This window comes from Bufo bufo, chromosome 10, assembly GCF_905171765.1.
Source record: "Bufo bufo chromosome 10, aBufBuf1.1, whole genome shotgun sequence".
Taxonomy (NCBI): domain Eukaryota; kingdom Metazoa; phylum Chordata; class Amphibia; order Anura; family Bufonidae; genus Bufo; species Bufo bufo.
In genome coordinates, this window is record NC_053398.1 from 131,704,256 (window position 1) to 131,726,904 (window position 22,649).

At 42.6% G+C, this 22,649-nt stretch overlaps 1 protein-coding gene across 1 annotated transcript in view; it reads left to right on the plus strand.

The window, feature by feature from the left end:
- Window positions 1-22,649, plus strand: part of LOC120980084 (neural-cadherin-like) — a 78,302-nt gene that overhangs the window by 28,356 nt on the left and 27,297 nt on the right. The window contains exons 7-18 of the mRNA XM_040408955.1: window positions 8,072-8,214; window positions 8,483-8,655; window positions 8,762-8,930; window positions 10,792-10,962; window positions 11,269-11,441; window positions 12,610-12,777; window positions 14,966-15,215; window positions 15,293-15,420; window positions 15,974-16,160; window positions 17,914-18,057; window positions 18,944-19,227; window positions 19,398-21,009. Of these exons, the coding sequence (XP_040264889.1) occupies window positions 8,072-8,214; window positions 8,483-8,655; window positions 8,762-8,930; window positions 10,792-10,962; window positions 11,269-11,441; window positions 12,610-12,777; window positions 14,966-15,215; window positions 15,293-15,420; window positions 15,974-16,160; window positions 17,914-18,057; window positions 18,944-19,227; window positions 19,398-21,009 (3,602 nt within the window). The remainder of the gene's footprint in view (window positions 1-8,071; window positions 8,215-8,482; window positions 8,656-8,761; window positions 8,931-10,791; window positions 10,963-11,268; window positions 11,442-12,609; window positions 12,778-14,965; window positions 15,216-15,292; window positions 15,421-15,973; window positions 16,161-17,913; window positions 18,058-18,943; window positions 19,228-19,397; window positions 21,010-22,649) is intronic.

Here is a 22,649-nt window from a genome sequence, read left to right on the forward strand (position 1 = left end):
CACTCACTATTCTGCTAGTGCAGTCACTGTGTACATACATTACATTACTTATGCGTTACTCATCCTGAGTTACATCCTGTATTATACTCCAGAGCTGCACTCACTATTCTGCTGGTGGAATCACTGTGTACATACATTACATTACTTATCCTGTACTGATCCTGAGTTACATCCTGTATTATATTCCAGAGCTGCACTCATTATTCTGCTGGTGGAGTCACGAAGTACATTTATTACATTACTTATCCTACGTTACATCATGTATTGTACTCCAGAGCCGCATTTACAGTTCTTTGGAGCTAAAATCTCCCAGGATCCCCTTCTTGTTCAGTGTTTTGCATACAGCTTACTCCTGTACATTATAAATAATGCATTTTTTCTTTTTGTTTATCTTGATTAATTTTATATATAAAAAACATTTGAATATTGATCACAAGTTGACAAAGCCTTTATCATGTTTTTTAGCTTGTGATTGTTCAGTCCTTCCTTTTTACGCCCTCTTCTACCCTCTGTAAAAGTGGCTAAAAGTGGTCGTTAAGACGGACTAGAGTAACTAAAATATTCCAGAATCAAGATCATTTGTCATGTTCATTCTTTTTTCTTAATTTTGGTCACGTACTTTGCTTTGCCCTTTAACTTTCAAGCATGGAGTTTTTCTTTAAAGGGTTCCAATCAATTAACCAGAATATTGAATGGGAAACTCAAGCTTTCCCTGGACTTTCCCCATTGGGAATGCATCCTATGACCTGTGGCAGACCATTGGCTACGTAACTCCAGAAGTGCAATGTCTTGCATTTTGATTGAATGGTCAAAAAAACAACAACTTAAGCCTCGTTCACACTTCAGTGTTTGGTCAGTGATTTCCATCAGTGATTTGTGAGCCAAAACCAGAAGTGGAGCCTCCACAGACATGAGGTAGAAGGGAAAGATCTGCTCCTGTTCTGTGTTTAAAGTTGCACCTGGTTTTGGCTCACAAATCACTGATGGAAATCACTGACCAAACACTGAAGTGTGAACGAGACCTTACAATAGTCCGGACCATGTGCCATCACACTAGTCCTAGGCGTGTCAGATGATGGGAATTTTACCGCCCTGAATTTCTTACGCTCCCCTGTCCTCCTCCGCTCCGAGGAGCTTCAGTTTTGAGCCTTTAAGTTCTTATTTTTCCCCTCGATTAACGCACAGATTTCTGTATTCTCCATACCTCCCCCCCCATCACCCCTGCAGCTTTCTGTACACTGCTCGCTATAGATACGATGGTGGCCTATTTTTTCTTAAAATCCTTCTGCGTCTTCAGAGACCTCTCCGTGTAATGTTCAAACCTCCCATCTCTCTGTTCTTCTTCGTTTTACGGCTTTAAAACTGTCAGAGCTGGAATCGATTTGCTCGTTAGACTCTAGGCTAAGACAGTGGCCTCAGGGCTGTAATTTATTGTTGAGTGGCTGAACAAAATCACAGCCTTCCCATCCCCTAATCTAGAGCATTAAATGAGACTCTCACAAATAAATATATATATATATATTTCCCAGTCTCTTTCGATTTGCAGCGCTGCGGCGTAGACGGAGCGGACGTCTACTTACCATGACCGTTGGTGAAGTTCTTGATTCCTACAGGCTTTCATGTCATCTGCAGTTTAATTCTTTTTTTCTCTTTTGCAATATACTTTTATATTCATCAGCCGTAATATAAAAGGGAAAACCGGATTCCATTTTTCTTTTATTGAAACAGACATAAATGTGACATGAAGAGAAGGAAAATCATTTCTCAAGACTTGATGGAGGAGAGGATCTTTGTGTATTCCAAGGCCATAAAAGATAGTCTGTGCCGGATCGGCATATACTTTATATTACAATTATTTTTTTTATTGTTTTACAAGTATTATCTTTTTCAATATAAATGTCACCTTTAAATGGAATTATCCAGAATTGTATCTCTTTTCTGGGGTCTGCTCTTATCTTTTTGGAAAATTCAAGTTTTAAGTGCCATAATATTTTTAATCATAAATATACAGATATTTTCAAATACCCTGTTAGGGAATTCTGTGTCCCCCGTTCAGGGCTCTCATCTATTATCCGGGGCCGAGAGCAGCTAAAAAGAGCATCTCTTGGTCTGGAGGACCCGACAAGTCCATGTATTACATGAAATTAAATCCGTGTAATACTTTCTTGCTCCTGTGGTGGCGCTGCAGGGAAAGTGAACACTTATTACCAAGTTCCTCTATCTTGCATGTGATCGCTTTGATCAAAACAATGTCAACATCCCTTTAATGACCTTCTTAAAGTGGATTGCTCTGTTTTTCCCACATTGGAGTGTCGTACAAGTTTATTTTTTTTACTAATTATTTTGTACACTTGGATTTTTTTCCCCATAGTGCACTAGTTTAAAGAAGAGAAACTGAAAAAAACAAGCTCCTAGACAGGTGATGACAATATCAAGCTCATGGACAGGGGAGGAGTATACAAAGTAGCTCATACCAGCCAAACCAGAGACACCCATCTGTAGACCTTTATTGTGGGATTTCTAGCCCCTTTTCAGTACAAAGCAGGGTGCTGGTTGGTGGGATGTTATGCTCTGTACCTATGAGGGGCAAGAACCCCAAAATAGTGTTGCCCAAAGATCGGTGCCTCTGATTTGGCTGGTATGGGCTGATTTGCATACGTTTTCCCATGGAGCATTGCATAAAAAATAAGACTCCCTTCACCAAGTCTCTTCAAGGGGAAAGTAGAAGTAACATAGTTTGAAGCTGATTTTCCTCATTTTAGGTGAAAAAATTATTTCCCGACTTCAGTCAGAATAACTCCCTGGACCAACGACCCCTCTCTAGTAGCTATATCCTGTAATATTATTACCCTCCATAAATACACCCAGGCCCCTCTTGAACTCTTTTGGTGAACTCTCCATCACCACCTCCTCCAGCAGAGAGTTCCATAGTCTCACTGCTCTTACCGTAAAGAATCCTCTTCTATGTTTCACAGTCCTGGGAATAAATAGATGATGGGAGTGATCTCTGTACCGACCCCTGATATATTTATAAATAGTTATTAGATCTCCCCTCAGTCGTCTTTTGTTCTAAACTGAATAGCCCTAATGTTGATAATCTTTCAGGGTACTGTAGTTGCCCCATTCCAGTTATTACTTTAGTTGCCCTCCTCTGAACCCTCTCCAGCTCTGCTATGTCTGTCTTGTTCACAGGAGCCCAGAACTGTACACAGTCCTCCATGTGTGGTCTGACTAGTGATTTGTGGCATGTACATCTATGCCCCTTTTGATGCAACTCATTATCTTATTGGCCTTGGCAGCAGATGCTTGACACTGGTTTCTACAGCTTAGTTTGCTGTTCACTAAAATTCTTAAAGGGCTTCTGTCACCCCATTAAACCGTTTTTTTTTTTTTCTTTACTAATAATCCCTACACTGCGATCTCATCATACATAAGCTAATTAATGATTTTCGTTCAGTAGAATTTGCTAAAAATCGATTTTTATAATATGTAAATTACCTTGCTACCAGCAAGTAGGGCGGCTACTTGCTGGTAGCAGCCGCATCCTCCGATCGTAATGACGCCCCCTCCGCTTGTTGATTGACAGGGCCAGGGAACCGAATCCTTCTCTGCTGGCCCTGCCTGTTTTGATTCAATATCTGGCGCCTGCGCCGCGGCCATACCTCTCTTCAATCTGCGCAGGCGCACTGAGAGGCGGCCACTTACTCGGCCGCTCGCTCCTCAATGCGCCTGCGCCGGGTGTAGATGTGACGTCATCGGCGCAGGCGCACTGAGAGGCGGCCACTCACTCGGCCGCTCCATCCTCAATGCGCCTGCGCCGATGACGTCACATTTACTTATTAGTAAAGAAAAAAAAAAAAACGGTTTAATGGGGTGACAGAAGCCCTTTAAGTCCTTTTCCATGTCAGTGTTACCCAGTGTTTTACCATTTAGTATGTACGGCTGACTTGCATTATTCCTTTCCACGTGCATAACCTTACATTTCTTAGTGTTAAGCCTCATCTGCCACTTCTCTGCCCAGAGGACACTGTTATGGGGGATCTGTGGAGGACGCTGTTATGTGGGGGATCTGTGGATGACGCTGTTATGTGGGGGATCTGTGGATGACGCTGTTATGTGGGGGATCTGTGGAGGACGCTGTTATGTGGGGGATCTGTGGAGGACGCTGTTATGTGGGGGATCTGTGGATGACGCTGTTATGTGGGGGATCTGTGGATGACGCTGTTATGGGGGATCTGTGGAGGACGCTGTTATGGGGATCTGTGGAGGACGCTGTTATGGGGTGGATCTGTGGATGGCACTGTTATGGGGTGGATCTGTGGATGGCACTGTTATGGGGTGGATCTGTGGATGGCACTGTTATAGGGGATGTGTGCTATAACACATAGGGCCATGAGGGGGGCCAGCATAAGACACACATATAGCATCTTATGCTGGTCCCCCTCATAGCCCTATGTGTCCCCTCATGTGTCCTAAACTGCGCACATAACTCTCCTATTGATAAATAGCCAGCCTCAGTCTGTACTCACTTTCACTATGAATGAGCGCTGCGGCAGCGAGCGAGCCTTCCGGCGCGTGACTGACGTCACTGTCACGCTACTCCCACTTAATTCAGGAAGCAGGATCGTGACTAAGTGACGTCAGTCACGCGCCGGCCGGCTCGCTCGCTGCTGCTCGCTGCAGTGCATTCATTGTGAAAGTAAGTAACATAGAAACATACAGAGGCTGGCCATTTTATCAATAGGAGAGAGGCCATTTTATCAATAGGGGCCCCTTCATACAGTACAGACCAAAAGTTTGGACACACCTTCTCATTCAAAGAGTTTTCTTTATTTTCATGACTATGAAGGCATCAAAACTATGAATTAACACATGTGGAATTATATTCATAACAAACAAGTGTGAAACAACTGAAAATATGTCATATTCTAGGTTCTTCAAAGTAGCCACCTTTTGCTTTGATTACTGCTTTGCACACTCTTGGCATTCTCTTGATGAGCTTCAAGAGGTAGTCCCCTGAAATGGTCTTCCAACAGTCTTGAAGGAGTTCCCAGAGATGCTTAGCACCTGTTGGCCCTTTTGCCTTCACTCTGCGGTCCAGCTCACCCCAAACCATCTCGATTGGGTTCAGGTCCGGTGACTGTGGAGGCCAGGTCATCTGGCGCAGCACCCCATCACTCTCCTTCATGGTCAAATAGCCCTTACTTTCAAAGTTTTTCCAATTTTTCGGCTGACTGACTGACCTTCATTTCTTAAAGTAATGATGGCCACTCGTTTTTCTTTACTTAGCTGCTTTTTTCTTGCCATAATACAAATTCTAACAGTCTATTCAGTAGGACTATCAGCTGTGTATCCACCTGACTTCTCCTCAACGCAACTGATGGTCCCAACCCCATTTATAAGGCAAGAAATCCCACTTATTAAACCTGACAGGGCACACCTGTGAAGTGAAAACCATTTCAGGGGACTACCTCTTGAAGCTCATCAAGAGAATGCCAAGAGTGTGCAAAGCAGTAATCAAAGCAAAAGGTGGCTACTTTAAAAGAACCTAGAATATGACATATTTTCAGTTGTTTCACACTTGTTTGTTATGTATATAATTCCACATGTGTTAATTCATAGTTTTGATGCCTTCAGTGTGAATCTACAATTTTCATAGTCATGAAAATAAAGAAAACTCTTTGAATGAGAAGGTGTGTCCAAACTTTTGGTCTGTACTGTATATAATCGTGGCATTTTCTGGTCGGCCGAATCGCCATATCGCATTTGGCGATTATCGCGATTCGATTATTTTTGCAATATATCGTGCAGCCCTAATATACAGTATACTGTCCTCTGTAGTATATGTATAGTATAATGTCCTCTTCCATGTTAATTGCTTTACACAGCTTAGTGTCATCTGCTAAAAAATTTTTTTTACTATGCAAGCCTTCTACAAGATCATTAAAAAATATATTAAAGAGAATAGGGCCCAATACTGACCCCTGAGATACTCCACTAGTGACAGTGACCCAATCTGAGTGTGTACCATTAATAACCACCCTCTGTTTTCTATCACTGAGCCAGTTACTTACCCACATACAGACGTTTTCTCCCAGTCCAAGCATTCTCATTTTATATACTAACCTTTTATGCAGTACAGTGTCAAATGCTTTGGAGAAGTCAAGATATACGACATCTATTGACTCGCCGCGGTCTAAAACTTAGTTTGACATGACCGATCCCTCATGAAGCCATGCTGATACGGCGTTATTCGCTTATTTTCATTGAGGTACTCCAAGATAGCATCTCTTAGAAAACTTTCAAACAATTTACCCACGACAAATGTTAGCCTTACTGGCCTATAGTTTCCAGGCTCAGTTTTTTACCCCTTTTTGAATATTGGCACCACATTTGCTAACCAGCAATCCTTTGGAACACTCTCTGTCATTATAGAGTCCTTACATATCAGAAATAAAGGTCTGTCTATTATTGAACTTAATTCTCTTAGGATGCGGGGTGTATGACATCTGGACCTGGTGATTTGTTAATTTTAATATTTTTAAGATGCCTCTGTGCTTAGACAGGCCACTTTTAATGGGGAGTTTCTTTTGACATTTTGCACTTCATTCATACAGTTCATTTTCTTCAGTGAATACAGTGCAGACAAAAATATTTAATAGGTTTGCTTTCTCCTCATCTCTCTCTACAACTCCTCCCTCATCATTCTGCAGTGGGCCAACACTTTGGTTTAAACTTTTTACCATTTATATAATCAAAGAACATTTTAGGGTTGGTTTTACTCTCCTAGACAATGAATCTCTCTGTCTCCCACTTGGCCTCTTTTATCTGTCTTTTACATATTCCATTTTTTTTCTTATAGTTTTTCAATGCTTCCTTGCTGCCTTCCTGTTTTAGCTATTTAAATGCTTTCTTTTTGCCATTTATTGCTCCCTTTACATTTCTGTTTACACACGTTGTTTTTTTTCTTGTTCCTTTCCCTTTTATTTCCATACTGTATGTACCTCTTGCAATTGGAGTTTATGATGCCTTTAAAAATATCACATTTTGTGGGTGCATTTTTATTTTTGAGGACAATATCCCAGTTAGTGAAGCTAATGGCCTCTCTTAGCCGGGCAAATTCTGCCTTTTTTACCTGTGAAACTGGCTGACCTGTAACATGTACACTTGGCAGCTGAAGGCATCTGTGTAGGTCCTATGTTCATATGTGCCCACATTGCTGAGAAAAAACAAAGTTTTATTATATACAAATGAGCCTCTAGGAGCAACGAGGGCATTGCCGTTACACCTAGAGGCTCTGCTCTTTCTGCAAATGCCATTCCCTCTTTACTTTGATTGACAGGGCCATGCAGTGAAAACATCATCACAACTACCTGGTCCTGCCAATCAAAGTGTAGAGGGGGTGGCAGTTGCAGAGAGAGCAGAGCCTCTGGGAGCAACGACAAAGCCCCTGTTGCTCCTAAAGGCTCATTTGCATATAATAAAACATCATTTTTCTCAGCAATACGGGCACATGTGAACATGGGACCAACAGATATGCCTTCAGCTGCCAAGTGAACATGTAACAGCTCAGCCAGTACAAATCTTCTGACAAATGCCCTTTAAAGAGAACCTGTCAGCAGGATCATCCCTATTAAATCAGACATACATAAAATGATGCCTGTCTTCTGAAATTCGGTTGTAGCGATTACAAGAATAAAGACTTTTATTCCTTATACAAATGATTACAGTCAGGATTCCCAGCAGTGGGTGGTATACGCGAAGGATTTACATGAATTATATCAGTGTTTCACCTGTGCACAAAATGTCTTATCTATCGTAATGTATCTTCCAGTAAATAAAACAATAGAATTTCATGGAAATCCCTGTGTTTTATAGTGCAACATAATGACCATTGCCATCTGCACTGCACCTCTTCATCCAAAATGTCTTCTGCCTTGCTGTTACTAAATAGAGGAGCACATAATCTGATAATATTACTAATACCAAGTGTTTGTGTATATAATATATGTATCTATATTTGGCAAAGTGACTTTGTAACTTGCTGCACGCTCTATGGCCCCTCTTCCAGATATCGAACATTTGTATCTGAGGATGCAGCCCCCAACACCTTAGTAGCCACCGTGCAAGCGTTCGATCCCGACGGAGACCGCGTCACGTATGAAATATCAGGAGGAAACGGAGAGGGAAACTTTCTTATTGATCCTCAGAAAGGTAATCATGGCTTCCAGAGTCAGACACTACAGTGTTTACAGCCTGAACCGAGCTTCTGAACATACTTATTGATTAGACCCACCATCATCTGCCTAAAATCAATCCGTGTCATGGAGAGCTCGGTGGCGGCTGTCAAGGACATGTGTTTTTGTTATTGTGGGAAGACCACCGTCCTCATTAGAAGCGATCAGATTCAGGAACCTATTAAACCAGGAAAGATAAAACTCTTTGAATACAAATGAATGATTAACCCACATTATCCCATCAGGTCTTATCCGTCTCGGCTCATCCCCCCTTCCACGGCTTCATGGGACAGAGTATGTGCTCTATGTGACAGCCACAGATGACAACTTATCGGGGGGTCCTCACAGCCTGACCAGCACCACCACCGTCATGGTCCGAGTGGATGACATTAATAATAACAAGCCCATTTTTTATCAGGTACGTTCTACATACTTGTAAAGCGCGGTTCAGTCTCATTGTAAGATGGGATCATTAGAAGGGTGACATTTACTTCCTTCACTGAAACCCCTTTTATCCAATTTAGTGTTCAGATTATAGCAAGAACGCCTCTGTCCTGGAAAACCAGCCCCTAGGAACGTTTGTGCTTCAAGTAGAAGCCAAAGATGCCGACTCCGGCGTGAACGGGCAAGTGAAATATGGGATTATGCACAGAGAAGGCTCCCTACCTGCATTTACAATCCATCCAGAAACAGGTGACCAGGAAAAATAACTCACGCTGAACATATATATATATTTTATATTCTTATCATCGTAAGTGCGAGATTTTGAGTGCACCTTGATATTATACAAGTATTTCCAGTTAATGATATGATTTGCATATATTTGTAAACCCTTCATGGAGTCCGTATTCACTATAGAGCCTGCCCCTAGCTTAAAGGGAACCTGTCACCAGTTTTATGGTGTCCTAACTAAGGGCAACATAAATAAGTGACTGATTCTCTTATTAAAATGCTGGGTCACTTTCTTTAATTGACCCAGTCAATCTGCCAACATCTTGTATTGAAAAGCTCCAGCTAATAATGATGAGTCCTGAATATTCATGAGCTCCTGACACTCCCCGCCTACCTGCTGCTGATTGACAGTTTTTTTCCATATGAATCAGCAGCAGGTAGGCAGGGGAGTGGCTATAGCTCTGAATTAAATATACGCTGGACTCAATGACATCACGCTGGACTCAAATCAGCTCATTAGCATGCGGCATGCGGCATCTTTGTTTGTACATTATGAGGTAACCATCTGTCACACCAGTAAGTGAATACATCTAAAGTACTTTTTAGTAGTAAATGATTGTATATAATTAGTTAAATTATAATCAAATATCCACATGACAGGTTCCATTTAACTTAGTTTGGATCACCTAGATGGTCTGTATGGTGGGGGACCGAGTCAATGTGGCTATGTACTACGTGCAAGTGCTGCCATTATGTGCCTTACAGAGGGCCACATACATTAGATGTTTCTTTGTGCCGGTTCATTGTGGGAGGGCGGGGGAGGAGTATTACTATCTTCTTATATTGAGGAACGCTGATGTGATTTGAACCCATGTTCCCAGTACTAACCATATTACTGACCCTCAAAAGTACTGTCATTTTAATTACAAATAAGTGCAATAAATGGAAAAAAAATCTAAATCCTTTTAAGGACAATCATTCCCGTAAAGCTGCACTTTAAAGGGATTCTGTCATCAGATTTTACCCCTATAACCTAAAGATATCCTCATGTCCGGACTAATAAGAAGAATCCTAAGCTGGCCTTATTAAACCTCACTGAGGCTCTATTTGTCCAAAAAACAGGTTTTTATAACCTGCCAATCACTTACTTAAGGTGCCCAAGGGGAGGTCCGTTAATACAGGGTGCCCGGCCGCACCCCTCGCCGTCCGGTGCCCAGCGCTGCCTTCCGTCTTCATCGCCGCCTTCCCTGTCTTCAGCGCCGCCTTCTACAGCTCAGCACCACCTCCGCAATCCTCCCGTCCCTTTGCCAGATCCCGCGCTCTATTTTTGGACAAATAGAGCCTCAGTGAGGTTTAATAAGGCCAGCTTAGGATTCTTCTTATTAGTCCGGACATGAGGATATCTTTAGGTTATAGGGGTAAAATCTGATGACAGAATCCCTTTAAAGCTCTACTTCTTCCTCCTCGTTGAGCATGGTCTTTAAGTTGCTTCAACATCAAACATTGCCTTACCTTACAAATGTCACATAATGTGTCGGCGCAGACGGACCAGGCTGCAGATACTGGAATCTAAATCTAATGCATTTGAAATGCTGCAAAGAAACCTAAAACTTTTACCAAGAAACTGGGAATCTCATAAGAAAGCTAAAGATGTCCTGACGGAATATATTTCCCCAAACTCAGTTACAGCAGAACGTTACAGAGGTCTACAATGTGTTGCTGTCCATGGTGCTGGACTCTTATATTGGTTGCACTAGTCTACGGGGGACTGGATATAATGGACAACATAGAACCTGCCTGGATGGAAACTATGTAGAAAACATTGGAAAATGAGACAGTGACATGTTAATTGTTACAATGTGAATTTGTATCTTCTCTATAGGAGTCATAACTACCTTGCAGAGTTTTGACCGTGAGAGAGAGAAGGAGTATCCTCTGACTATAAAAGCCACGGACCAGTCCACCGACCCTCTCATTGGACTCTGTCAGATTAATATAGCCATCCTGGACCAGAACGACAATGACCCGAGCTTTGAAAACAACCGTTACGAATGTAAGTGAAAATCTTGTGTTCTGTTTATGAGATTATATGTTAAGTTAGCAATTGTGAAATCAATAAATTACAAGGGTTATATGCATGTATAAAGAACATTTGTAACTGGAGTCGCCCACTGCAGTGTATAACCCACAGAAGTTACTTGGTTTCTATTATTTATTTTATATCTTGCTGCTAAGAAGACCAATTTTCGATGAGAGTCAATTACGCAACCCTTGATCTATGTGACCCTCTTATACAGTATGTCCTGTAACCATCAAGATGTAATAGAGATAGACAGTGGAGAGTGTCATTTTCTTCTAGATTTCCTGAAGGAGGACACACCTGTGGGCACCAGTTTCCTGCGCATCGCGGCACACGATGAAGATTACGGCACCAACGCAGCACTTTCTTACTCTGTCACAGGGGACGAATTGCCTGTGTTTCAGATCAACGGTACAACAGGATGGCTGTATGTCAACCAGCCTTTGTTAAGGGTATGTGGCCATTCTTAGGGGACTATTATATATAGTGATAAAGGTGTCAAGGGAAACGGGTGCATAAGTTGGAAGGGCTCATGGGGGCTTCATTTCCACTTGCAAATGATGTGGCAGAAACACTTTTCACTCTGATGACCAGAGGCAGAGATTTCATACCCAAGGGCCTAGTGCGTAGGAGGACCTAGAGGAGCAAGGGACTGAGCTACCAAATTTTGTGGCTTACAATTACTGGTGGCGTGTAAGACAGTAGGGGTACTCTGTGATGAATCATTAGGGAGCAAGAGGCCATACACTGTTCTATGTCACTTATGTCACTGCTATGGGTCTATGACCTCTCTAGAGTCACCCTCGGTACCGAGAATGATTAGATGTCCTTGGCAACCCTACTGGCTGAATGGTCTGTAGGGTCAACTTTACAGTAATTTTCCAGAAAGCTTTAGACCAATTGGGTTTAAGAAAATTATTTGTATATTGGGATGCATATACTTAAAAGAAGATACAAAGACCATATGAATATATTCCTTCAGCCAGTGCGGGCAGCTTCTAGTAAATGACAATAGGCAGATTGACATATATGAAGATAGGAACAATAGCCTGAGGTTTGTATGTGCTTTGTTCCTTCCATATGCCCTGTTGGAATTTCCTCTGATACACGAGATGACCAGTAGCTCTTATGACAGATGAAGACACATCTTGAGAACATACAACACGGAGATGATGCTCCGTTCTTGCAGCTGATGCATTTTCTACGAGTTTAGAGGACATTTTAAGATCTCACAGCTGGTGACCTGGAGACCACATGACTTCTAGGATTTGAGGACAGTCAGGAGGCTCAGTTATTCTGTCATGTTCAGTTTTCTTAAGATCCAGCATCTCTAGAGCTAGACGGGAACATCTGGAGTTGGAGTTGAAACTATGCAAGGAGGCAGATGTTAGATATACGAATGCTGAAACCCAAGAAAGAGCAAGTGGATGAATTCTGCTGGTCTTCAGCTGCAAAATTAATTCTTACGTCTACAGGGTTTGCTTGGACTTGGGGGGTCTATGTAACCCAGGTTTTATAAATATTCGTCAATCCAAATATAAGACTTTAAGGACCATTTAGTTTCTATAGCAATCAAATCAGTAATCTTTACTAATGCCTTTTCTTTTTTTAACCCTTTAGAAGTCCTTAATCACGCAAGAAGTAATTGTGACAGACGGAGGAAACAGGAGCACGAGGGTTGAGGTCGTCATTCGAGTAACCAATGCCCAAAATCAACCACCAATATGGGAGAAAGAGAGATATGAAATTGTCATCCCTGAGAATACTCTAAGGGATACACCTATTGTGGTATGATTTGTGATGTGTCTGTGTGTTACTATGTATCGCATGATTTATTATAATTGCGCTACTGGGATGCCTGAGCTGCTTAATGCAATGACATCTCCTCGGGGGTGGTCTGACAGGAGACTCCTCCTCCTTTCCAGCATTTGATTGGATAGATGAAGACTCGTGCTTAAATCATGTAGAAAGGACCTACTTTACTGGAAATAATCACAGCCATAATTCCATCTGGAATGGTATTTGGTGACCTGATTATATTTCCATGGGTCATGGAAGTCCACAAGTGACACTTGTCAGGGCAATCAATGGACCAAACCTATAAAAAGCACAAGCAGTGAAGACAAAATCACAATTTGTAATAAGGGCAGGGTGAAGAAGCAGTGTGTTATGCAGACCCTGGGATTGCACTCTTGCTGGGACTTTGATGGCACCGGACGGGGTTACAAGCAAAGTGTACCTGGCTTGCATGCTGACCTGCATTCCCTGGATTTTATGTGGCTGTCATGGCCCATGAACAGGTAGGAACAAGAGTTAGGGACCACTCAATTGAGACGACCTTGACGCGGTGAGTGGCTTACTATGCTTTGGCCAAAATATAAACCAATGTCTCATCCAGCATGGAGGGCAGAGTGCTGGATGTAGTGTGCGATCACATTTGCATTTTCCGTTTGTATATGTATTTCGCCATAGCGATCTGCACCTGCAGGCAGGTTGTGCTGACTAAACCACCCACTTTTTTTCTTTGTCACATACAAAATAAGTAGAAAAGACCAAGAGCAAAATGCTCAACATATGAGGGCACATATACTGGGCAGTTGGTGGCAGCCATGTACAGCAGATACTATTGTTGCACAGTTACTCTCACACTACCAGGGCTCCCATCCAAGTTTCATTCCTGTGCACAGTCATCATCTTTCTCTACCAAGGAGAGGACCCTCCACCCACCTCATGGCCACCCTCCTTCCTCAAGGCACCCCACAGCAACTGCAGCCTTTTGTAGCTCCAAGAAAAAGGGCATGTAGCATGTCTGACAGTGGTTCTCACACCGGCTAACCCTCCACCAGATGGAGTCATGGGAAACTCCTTGAGTCTTGTGGACATGAGAATGCAGACCGACGGGGAAACCCTCCTCCTCATGATGCTATGGGGCTCTCCTATTACCAGCCCCCGTCCACTCTCTTTACCGTCTTAAGGACCTGCACAACAAGTTCATGTTACCAAAGGTCCTACTGCAGTGCAGGTTCTCCCTCTTTCAGCTCCACCAACCACCACGTATAAGCACAAAATGATCAAAACAGATGTACTGTACATTGACGGTCATACACAGTAGCAGGTGTATACACACACCGCAATTTAAAGGCATACACATCAACATATATTTGAAATCAAAGCAATATGAACACGCCTAGATGGGGTGGCAGTCCAGAAGGGGACCATCCTGTCCTGAAAAGCATAATAAAAGCTCCACAATTAAAATGACCACGAGAAAAGTCTTCCTGAACCACGTTATTATTTTTTTTTGCATTTCCCTTTTTTTTTTTTTTGCATCTTATCAAACAGCAAATGATGAAAATGCAGGCAGCCGCACCGCCCTACCACCCACAGGACCTCAGGACACCCCCGCTGTTTGGAGGGGTTCACGGAGGATGTTTTACATGCAGAACGTTCAGCCTGGAATGAAAATTTCATTTATTTTTGCTCATAAATCAAAATATTCACTGCACAATGTGTGTTACCATATTCACACCTCTCTGAGAGCGCACATTTTACGTGTCCTTTAATGCATGAGAAGCACAGCAGGAATATAACAAATTACATAAATGTGGTTCACAGCTCTGGCTTCCAGGCTGCTAATGTTACATTTCACATTTTATTCTGCATTATGCCGCACTTTTTTTTTTTTACCCAAAGTAAGTAGGACTGCATTTACTTGTACATCAATGATCGGGTACAGAGCTGCGTCATACAGCAGGACCATAGAAAACAACATTTTTGATCCATTTTAGTCTAATTTTTCCCATATATGCAACATTTTGCTCCATTTTAGTCTCATTTTTTTCCCATATCTATCATAAAGCCACAGTAACACTGAGTGGCATCTATTGCTCTCTGTTATCAGCCATTTTTGTATAAGCTGAGACTGACGATAACATTCTGAAAATAAAACTTCACAGTCAATGTCATTTCCATGCAGACTGTCAAAGCTAGATCCCTTCTTGGAGACCCCCGAGTGACATACAATTTGGAGGAAGGACTGGTTCCCGAGAGCAACATGCCCGTACGCTTTTACCTGACCATGAATCGCGAGGACGGTTCTGCTTCCGTGCTGGTGGCGGAGAACTTGGATTATGAAACAACTAAGAACTTTGTCCTGAAAATCCGGGCTCAGAATGTGGCTGCAGTGCCGCTAGCTGCGTTCACTACAGTATATATCAATATCACAGGTAAGATTGCATCAGACGTTGGATGTTGGGTGTGGTAGTTGATGATTGGATGCTGACCTAATCTGTTGAATTTCCAGACGTGAATGACAATGTCCCGTTCTTCAGCTCATCTATATATGAGGCGTCAGTGACCGAAGGGCTCGATCTAGGAACCTTGGTCCTTCAGGTTTCTGCGTCAGACCAAGACTTGGGTCTAAATGGCAAGGTAAGTGGAATTCTGAAATTTTAAAAGCATCAGTCGGGAGAGGAGGCAGGTCCTCTTTCCCCTCTTTTTTGTTTTTTAAGAAAAACATCTTTATTTTGGTCCTGGTGGGCTAGTGGCTGATGGCAAAAATGATCCTGGTGTCCCAGGGGATATTATTATTATCCGATTAGTGGCTGGACCCACTGAGGTCCTCCTGGCAGGATCAGTTATTTTCCGGCAGAGAACAGCATTGCTAGATCACCACCGGATCCCCATTGACTGTAATGAGGTCCGGTGGTGATCTGGCGTCTTCTTGGCATAAATGCAGAGTTTCGTCCCCGCAAATACTACTGCATGCAGCGGTTTTTGAACAGCCGACACCCAGCATTTATGCCGCCTCAGGAAGCCCGAACACTTTTGATCATGTCCTATGTATATTCCAAATACTAAGAAGCACAGGCCATCATGATGAGGACCTAAGCGTTGTGGAATTTTTGGATACAGATTTCAAGATGGCGATTGCTGCATCATAAAGAGATTTCCTCAATTTGTAATTTTTATACGTATCCTCCAGATCACCTATTCGATCTTAGAAGACCGCAGTGGGGACCATGCCCTTTTCCATATAGACCCCCAGACAGGCAGCATCTATACTGCCGCTGTGTTTGACAGAGAGGAGAAGACGTCATACCTGCTGGAGGTGAAATCAGCTGATGGATCGGAGTCCGCTAGACCCGGAAAACATGGGCAGCCCAATTCTGGTGAGGGTGTATGTAGTAAGACCCGGGAACCTGGTGCCAGGGCAATGATTAGACTCCTAGGGGCCACAGATACATCTTCCTAGGGCAGAAAACTTCAGATCAGAAATATCTTATAGTCAGCAAATGTAAAATCTAATATATTTGTAATTTACCTTCATTAATGCCTTGTACATGGAAACCATCAACATGCTGGTGATGCTGAATCTAATCTTTTTTTCCCCAGTATGTTCTTTTTATTTTTTATTTTTTTTTCATTATTCATGGTGTAAGGCTGTGGATCTGTGTAATGCAAACTCTACCCTGGCTTTTTAATGTATGTATGCCTAATACAGTATTTGCATATGTAAACCCCTTTATTTAGACGACCATGTGCTATTGTGCTTTAGTGACACAAAGGTTGAATTCCTGGGCATCTCCACAACCCATAATGAGATCTCAGAACACCGACTAGCCCTCTTGCTGATGGTTTCCAAGTATTGTATTGTATGGTTTCCAAGCAACTGATTTCTATACTGCAAAACGAGTGCATATGTCCGAAAATACGATAAAGAAATTAAAAATTTTCTTGATTTTACAATAGCTGACATTTTCTAGTGGAGCTTCACATTCGTTTTATTATTTGGTCTTGCAATGCACCTAATTGTCTTAAGAAAATAACGAGGAGATGAATTCTTCTTCCTAAGGCAACCAAATGTATTCTACCTGTTAGCATTATGTCCGATATTCTATGGCAGGAATCAGCAACCTTTGACACTCCAGCTGCTGTGAAACTACAACTCCCAGCATGCAAACACACTCGGCTGTTCTAACTTTGTGGGGGTTGTAATTTCAGAACACCTGTAGCGCCAAAGGTTGCTGATCCCTGTTCTATGCTGATCAATTTCTTAATGCGTCTTTACAGTGGTCAGCGCTCCTGTTTTCTGATATACAGAGCTCTAAATCCCATAAGATTCTCCCTGCCAGCTGCCACCACCAGGGGGAGCTCACCGAATACAGTTTTGCTGCTGAGTTCAGTGCACTCCTTGTATGCAGACAAACTCCCAAGCTTCCTGTAGGATGACGGAATTAATGTGCTGCTGTGCATATTGCAGTGGATTTGGAGCTCCTTATCAGAAAAAAAACCTTACATTTTGTAGGGAAGTTGTGCTTTTGTGTGTGTGTGCAGCTCATATCCTAATGGTTATCAGTACTTTGTATATGGAATGAGAAGGGACTCAGCAATTTTATAGCCTCTGGCAGCAAAACAGCAAAGCAATCCCCTGCAAATAACACTTAATGCACGCTGCACAATAAAAAAAGAGCCATTAAAGCGGTATGTATGGCAAGTCGTATTCCTATAATAACAAACCTAATAGGAGAATATATATGTGCAGACAGCAGAGTAAATGTGGACCATGCAGGGCTGCAGGCGATACAGACAGTGTGAATATATAATGAATGATAGCTGAAGGGATCGGCGCTGCCGATGAAATGGTCGCATTGGGGGCTGAGACCCAAACTATCAGCGCCAGTGACATCAGAAATCAATTATTCCCCTGTTATCTGTTGAGGAGAATTGATGCTGACGTTATATTCATCTTCAAGAGATTTGGAATAATGTGCTTGTGTAAATTGTTGCCAGCCCCGGGGGTCGGTTCCTGTATCGTCTGCATATTAGTTTTCATTTAATGCTCGCCCCGACAGGCTAAGGAATTGTAGCTGACAGAAATGGCTCATTCAAGCATTTTAATTTCCTGCCTTCTCGTCTCTCCAGACACTGCCTACGTGCGCATTTTTATCCTGGATGTCAATGATAACCAGCCGTCGTTCACTCAGCGCGCCTACTTTGTAAGCGTGGATGAAGATCAGGACGTCGGATACGTGGCGGTCACCGTCAGCGCCAGTGACCCAGATGAAGGTACAGGGGGAAAAAAAATCGTATTTAAAGGGTAACTCCACCTGATCCCCATCATTGCCATGTAACCTTGGCAGGTTGTCATTGCCCAGTCTTTGACCTCCTGAGGTCTAACCCTATATAACCCCTTTCCTAAATTGAAGAGTCTGACCCCCTAGATGTAAACTGAGTCAAGACCTCCCAGTATATTATTAAAGATGATGGGATCCCTATGGGTACATCCACAGGAAACGGAAAAATCCACTGGGGATTTCACCCCAAATTCCATAGGGATCCCATCATCTTTATGTTTTGATGTGACCCTCTAATAATATACTGGGAGGTCTTGACTCTGCATGCAGATTTTGCTGCGGATTCTCAGTGGATTTGAATGCAGTTTTGACGCGCTGCGGATTGTATATATGCATGGCAGGTAAATTTCATTAAAAATCTCATCCATTTTTCTGCTACTGTAATTTTCCACCTCTATATCTGGTTGAAAAATCTATCAAATATCCACTTCATGTGAACATGGCCTAAAACCCATTTTGGTCATAGATTTTACCCAAATTTGCACTTCTGATACTGTGTCCATGGTATAGCGCCATTGATTAATTTTTTGGGGCTGCAGTAATATTTGCAACTGGCATCAAATGCAGAGCGATAGCTAGGTTTTCTAACACTCAGGGTAAGGGTTTAGTTTGTTGCCCTAGCCTAGTATCTAAAAAAACAGGACACATTGGCTTGTTGGTCCTTGCACATAGCACCGAGGACAGATGCTCCTATCTGTACTCCCTTACCAAATGGGTGCTGATGCATCACAGAGCTCTCCATCCCCTTCGTTTCAGCTGATGTAAAGTTGGAAGTGGTGGCATCCACAGATGCAGAGATCAATGTGTTTATTTCATAGGTATGAATGCCAACATCCGATATCAGATCACAGCTGGGAACATTGGTGGAGTGCTAGATCTGAACCCAGAGACTGGAGCTATTTTAATTGTCCACCCCTTGGATTACGAAGAAGTAAAGGTCTATGTGCTCACCCTGCTGGTGTCAGATGGTAAATGGGAAGACTTTGCCACAGTGACCATCAATGTGTTGAACAAAAATGACGAGCCACCAGTCTTCTCGTTGAATGAGTACCGAGGAAGCGTGACTGAGGAGTTAGCTGAATTACCAGTGTTTGTTCTGCAGGTAAGCGCAGACTACAAGGTAGGTCTTTCACCAAAATGTGGACACCAGTAGCTTAACAATGAGATGCAATGAACTAGGGTCCCTAGGCCTGGTAGTGACCCAGAAAGCCCCAAATTGCATCAATGCATTCTAAAGTTGTCCTAAAAAGCTCCTTCTCCTCATTTCATCAGGTCTCAGCCACTGATCCAGATCGTGATCAACCAGGAGGATTAAAGTATTCTCTTCATGGAAGCGGTGCTGAGGACATATTCACCATTGATGAAAAGACGGGAAGTATCTTTGCCATGAAGCCACTAGATCGTGAGGAACATGCCATCTGGAGATTTGTGGTGCTGGCCACAGATGATGAAGGTGACGGACTCACCGGATTCACGGATGTCGTAATTTACGTGCAGGACATAAATGACAACACTCCTCAGTTCATCTGTTCTTTTAACATGTGCAATGCTAGTGTAGTAGAACATGCACCACCAAATACTCCCATTATGGAGATGTCAGCCGTAGACTTGGATGATAAAAACGATGGTCTGAATGCTATTTTGACCTATTCAATACTGTCCAATCCATATGATGAGTTGGGTGTTGAACTGTTCAATATAAACCATAATACTGGAACAATTTACACGGCCAAGGGTAATCTTGATAGGGAAAAGAACGATTCTTTCTTAGTTCTGGTGGAAGTTAAAGATGGAGGTGGTTTGTCGTCCACTGCTACAGCCACCATTACAATTTTAGACACCAATGACCATGCACCAAAATTTACTCAAGAAACCTGGATTGCTGCCATCTTGGAGACCACTGAAGTCAATTCAACTGTTCTCCAAGTCTTTGCAGTCGATGAAGATATTGGTGACAACTCTTTGCTAACCTTTAGTATCTTAGAAGGGGATCCAGATCAGAAATTTTTCATTGAAAACAGAAAAAAAAAACATCAGGCAGATATCAAACTTAAGAAGAAGTTGGATTATGAAAGTCCTCAAGAACGTTGGTTTAACCTGCGCATAAAAGTAGAAGATAAGGACTTCTCCAGCATCTCCCAATGTGTGATAGAGCTACACGACGCCAATGACAACCCTCCAGTCTTCAGTCCATCACTGATGAAGGTGGATCCTTTTTATGAAAACATAACCATTGGCACCATCATCGCCAACGTCAATGCAACCGATGGCGATTCTGGAAAAAATGGGCAAATTATTTACAGTATTTTACCAGACTCCGATAGTTTGGAGGAATTTTTTGTTGACCAAGCCGGTTCTATAATGGTATCTAAATCACTGGATAGAGAAGTCCAGTCTGCATACAGCCTGGTCATTCTGGCCACTGATGAAGGTTCTCCAGCACAAACTGGCACGATGACTGTTCTCCTCAACCTGCTGGATGTTAATGATAATGGCCCCATATTTGATGGCATATACTTGCCAGTGGTCTGGGAAAATACCAACTTCCCTGAGATCGTACGATTGAATGACAGCTCTTATTTATTGCATGCTGTTGACCTGGACTCTCCAGAGAATGGTCCACCCTTTAGTTTTTCTCTACCATTGAACAAACAAAATTCTACTGACTTCCAGTTGGTTGATCACGGTGATAACACGGCATCAATCCAGACTCTGAGAGTATTTGATAGAGAACAGGAAAAAGAGTTTCACCTCTGTGTAGTCATTACAGATAGTGGACGGCCACCAATGAGTGCCACGAATACACTGACCATAACCATCGGTGACGAGAATGACCATGGTCACAAAGCTGGACACAAAGAAGTCTACATTTATGTCCATGGCGGTAAGAGAAACTTGTATTGTATTATTTCTGTTGTGCATTTGTTGGGGATTTACCTTCTTTAATACAGAGATGATGGGACTTTCTAAAGTTTTTCAAAAGGTATATCACATTGTCTTTTGGAGTATGATGCAGTCTAAAATCTACCTACTTCCTGATCAGGGGCTCAGATGGTTGCTCGGTTCCTTCTCCATGCTTTATAATGCAGTTCTGCTTGTTCACATTGGCTTAAAGGGATATTCCAATCTCAATAAGCCATCTCATACGATGTATCATGCAAAGTTACAAAGAACTTCAAGTATCTTTAGTTACTTACCTTACACCTTTCTCTGTATATCCGTCTCTTGTTTACGTCTGGTATCCATTGGATATAGCCACCTCTGCGGTCCTGCGGTGGTGGTCATGCTTCTGCACTCTCATGTCTGCATGTTCCTATTAAGCTGGCCAGGTCCTCTGGAGTGCACATTGTTGGATGACGCACAGTAGCTCCCAGGCGGGCAATCTCTGTCTGTGGCTTAACACTGGAATTTATTTGACACCAACTCATATTTTGAGTTTTGCAGCATTTTATTTTAAAAAAATGCACAGTTGTAATGTGTGAACGGTGGTGGTGGTGGGGGGTTGGGGGTGCAAGTGTTTGGTGTGAATTATTTGAGGCCATGATCCAGATGCTGGTAAATGTCTGGGTCATGGCATCAATACATGACCTAATTAGGCCCAGAGAGGCGTTTAGATCAGCAACTCCCATCTTCTCGTTACATTTCTGGAAAAAAAAAGACTCCCATATATATCAATCAGAGAACAAGTATGCTATCTGATAGGGCATAATGTGATAACATGCACAGAAGTCCATGTTACCCCACCCCTAGAGACATCTACAGTTAAAACTCGTTCCATGTCCGTTTGACGTCAGTGGAAAATTAGTCTGTGAATCCATGTTTGGTCTGTGTGTCCGTTTTTTGCCCTCAGTGTGTCATACGTATTCCATGGACACTGCTTTTAGATGAAAATTAATTTCTAGAGCATCTCCTATCATTGGTCCATGAAACAGTAACAGAACACGGATGCCACTTCAATGGGTGTGTGTGGGCTGCATCACGTAGTGCTTGTCTCAGTGATTTTTATCACAGGCCCACAGTAAGGGGAAAAACTACTGACTCAATTAGTATAAGTATCCATGGAAAATGCGAAAAAATGGAAATGTGAACAAGGCCTTATAGACACGGAGGAGGCTTTATACCTCTCCTCCTCTCCCTGATCAGTACATTCTCCCCCTGAGATCATAGCCAGCTGAAGAGGGGGTGACATTTTAACCTGCTCTCAGGTTGCTCAGCAGTTATTATCACTCCCGACCTGGTTTCTAAAGGTTATATCTCCCGCTTTATGGAAGCTAACTTTTAAAGCTTATGGGGGTCATTTATAAAGACCGGTGTTTTAGATGCCGATCTTAATAACCCCTCTAGCCGTCGAAGTTATGAAGAGGTGCCGGCCTCTCCATAACTTCGTCATATCCAGCGCCAGTTCCGAGCTGTCTTACATTAAGACCATTTGCAATGCATAAACCAGGCGTAGAAAATGATGAATGAGACGGGCCTGCCGGTCTGTACCCTTCCCTGCCCTCTTTCTAGACCCGGCGTGGGCAT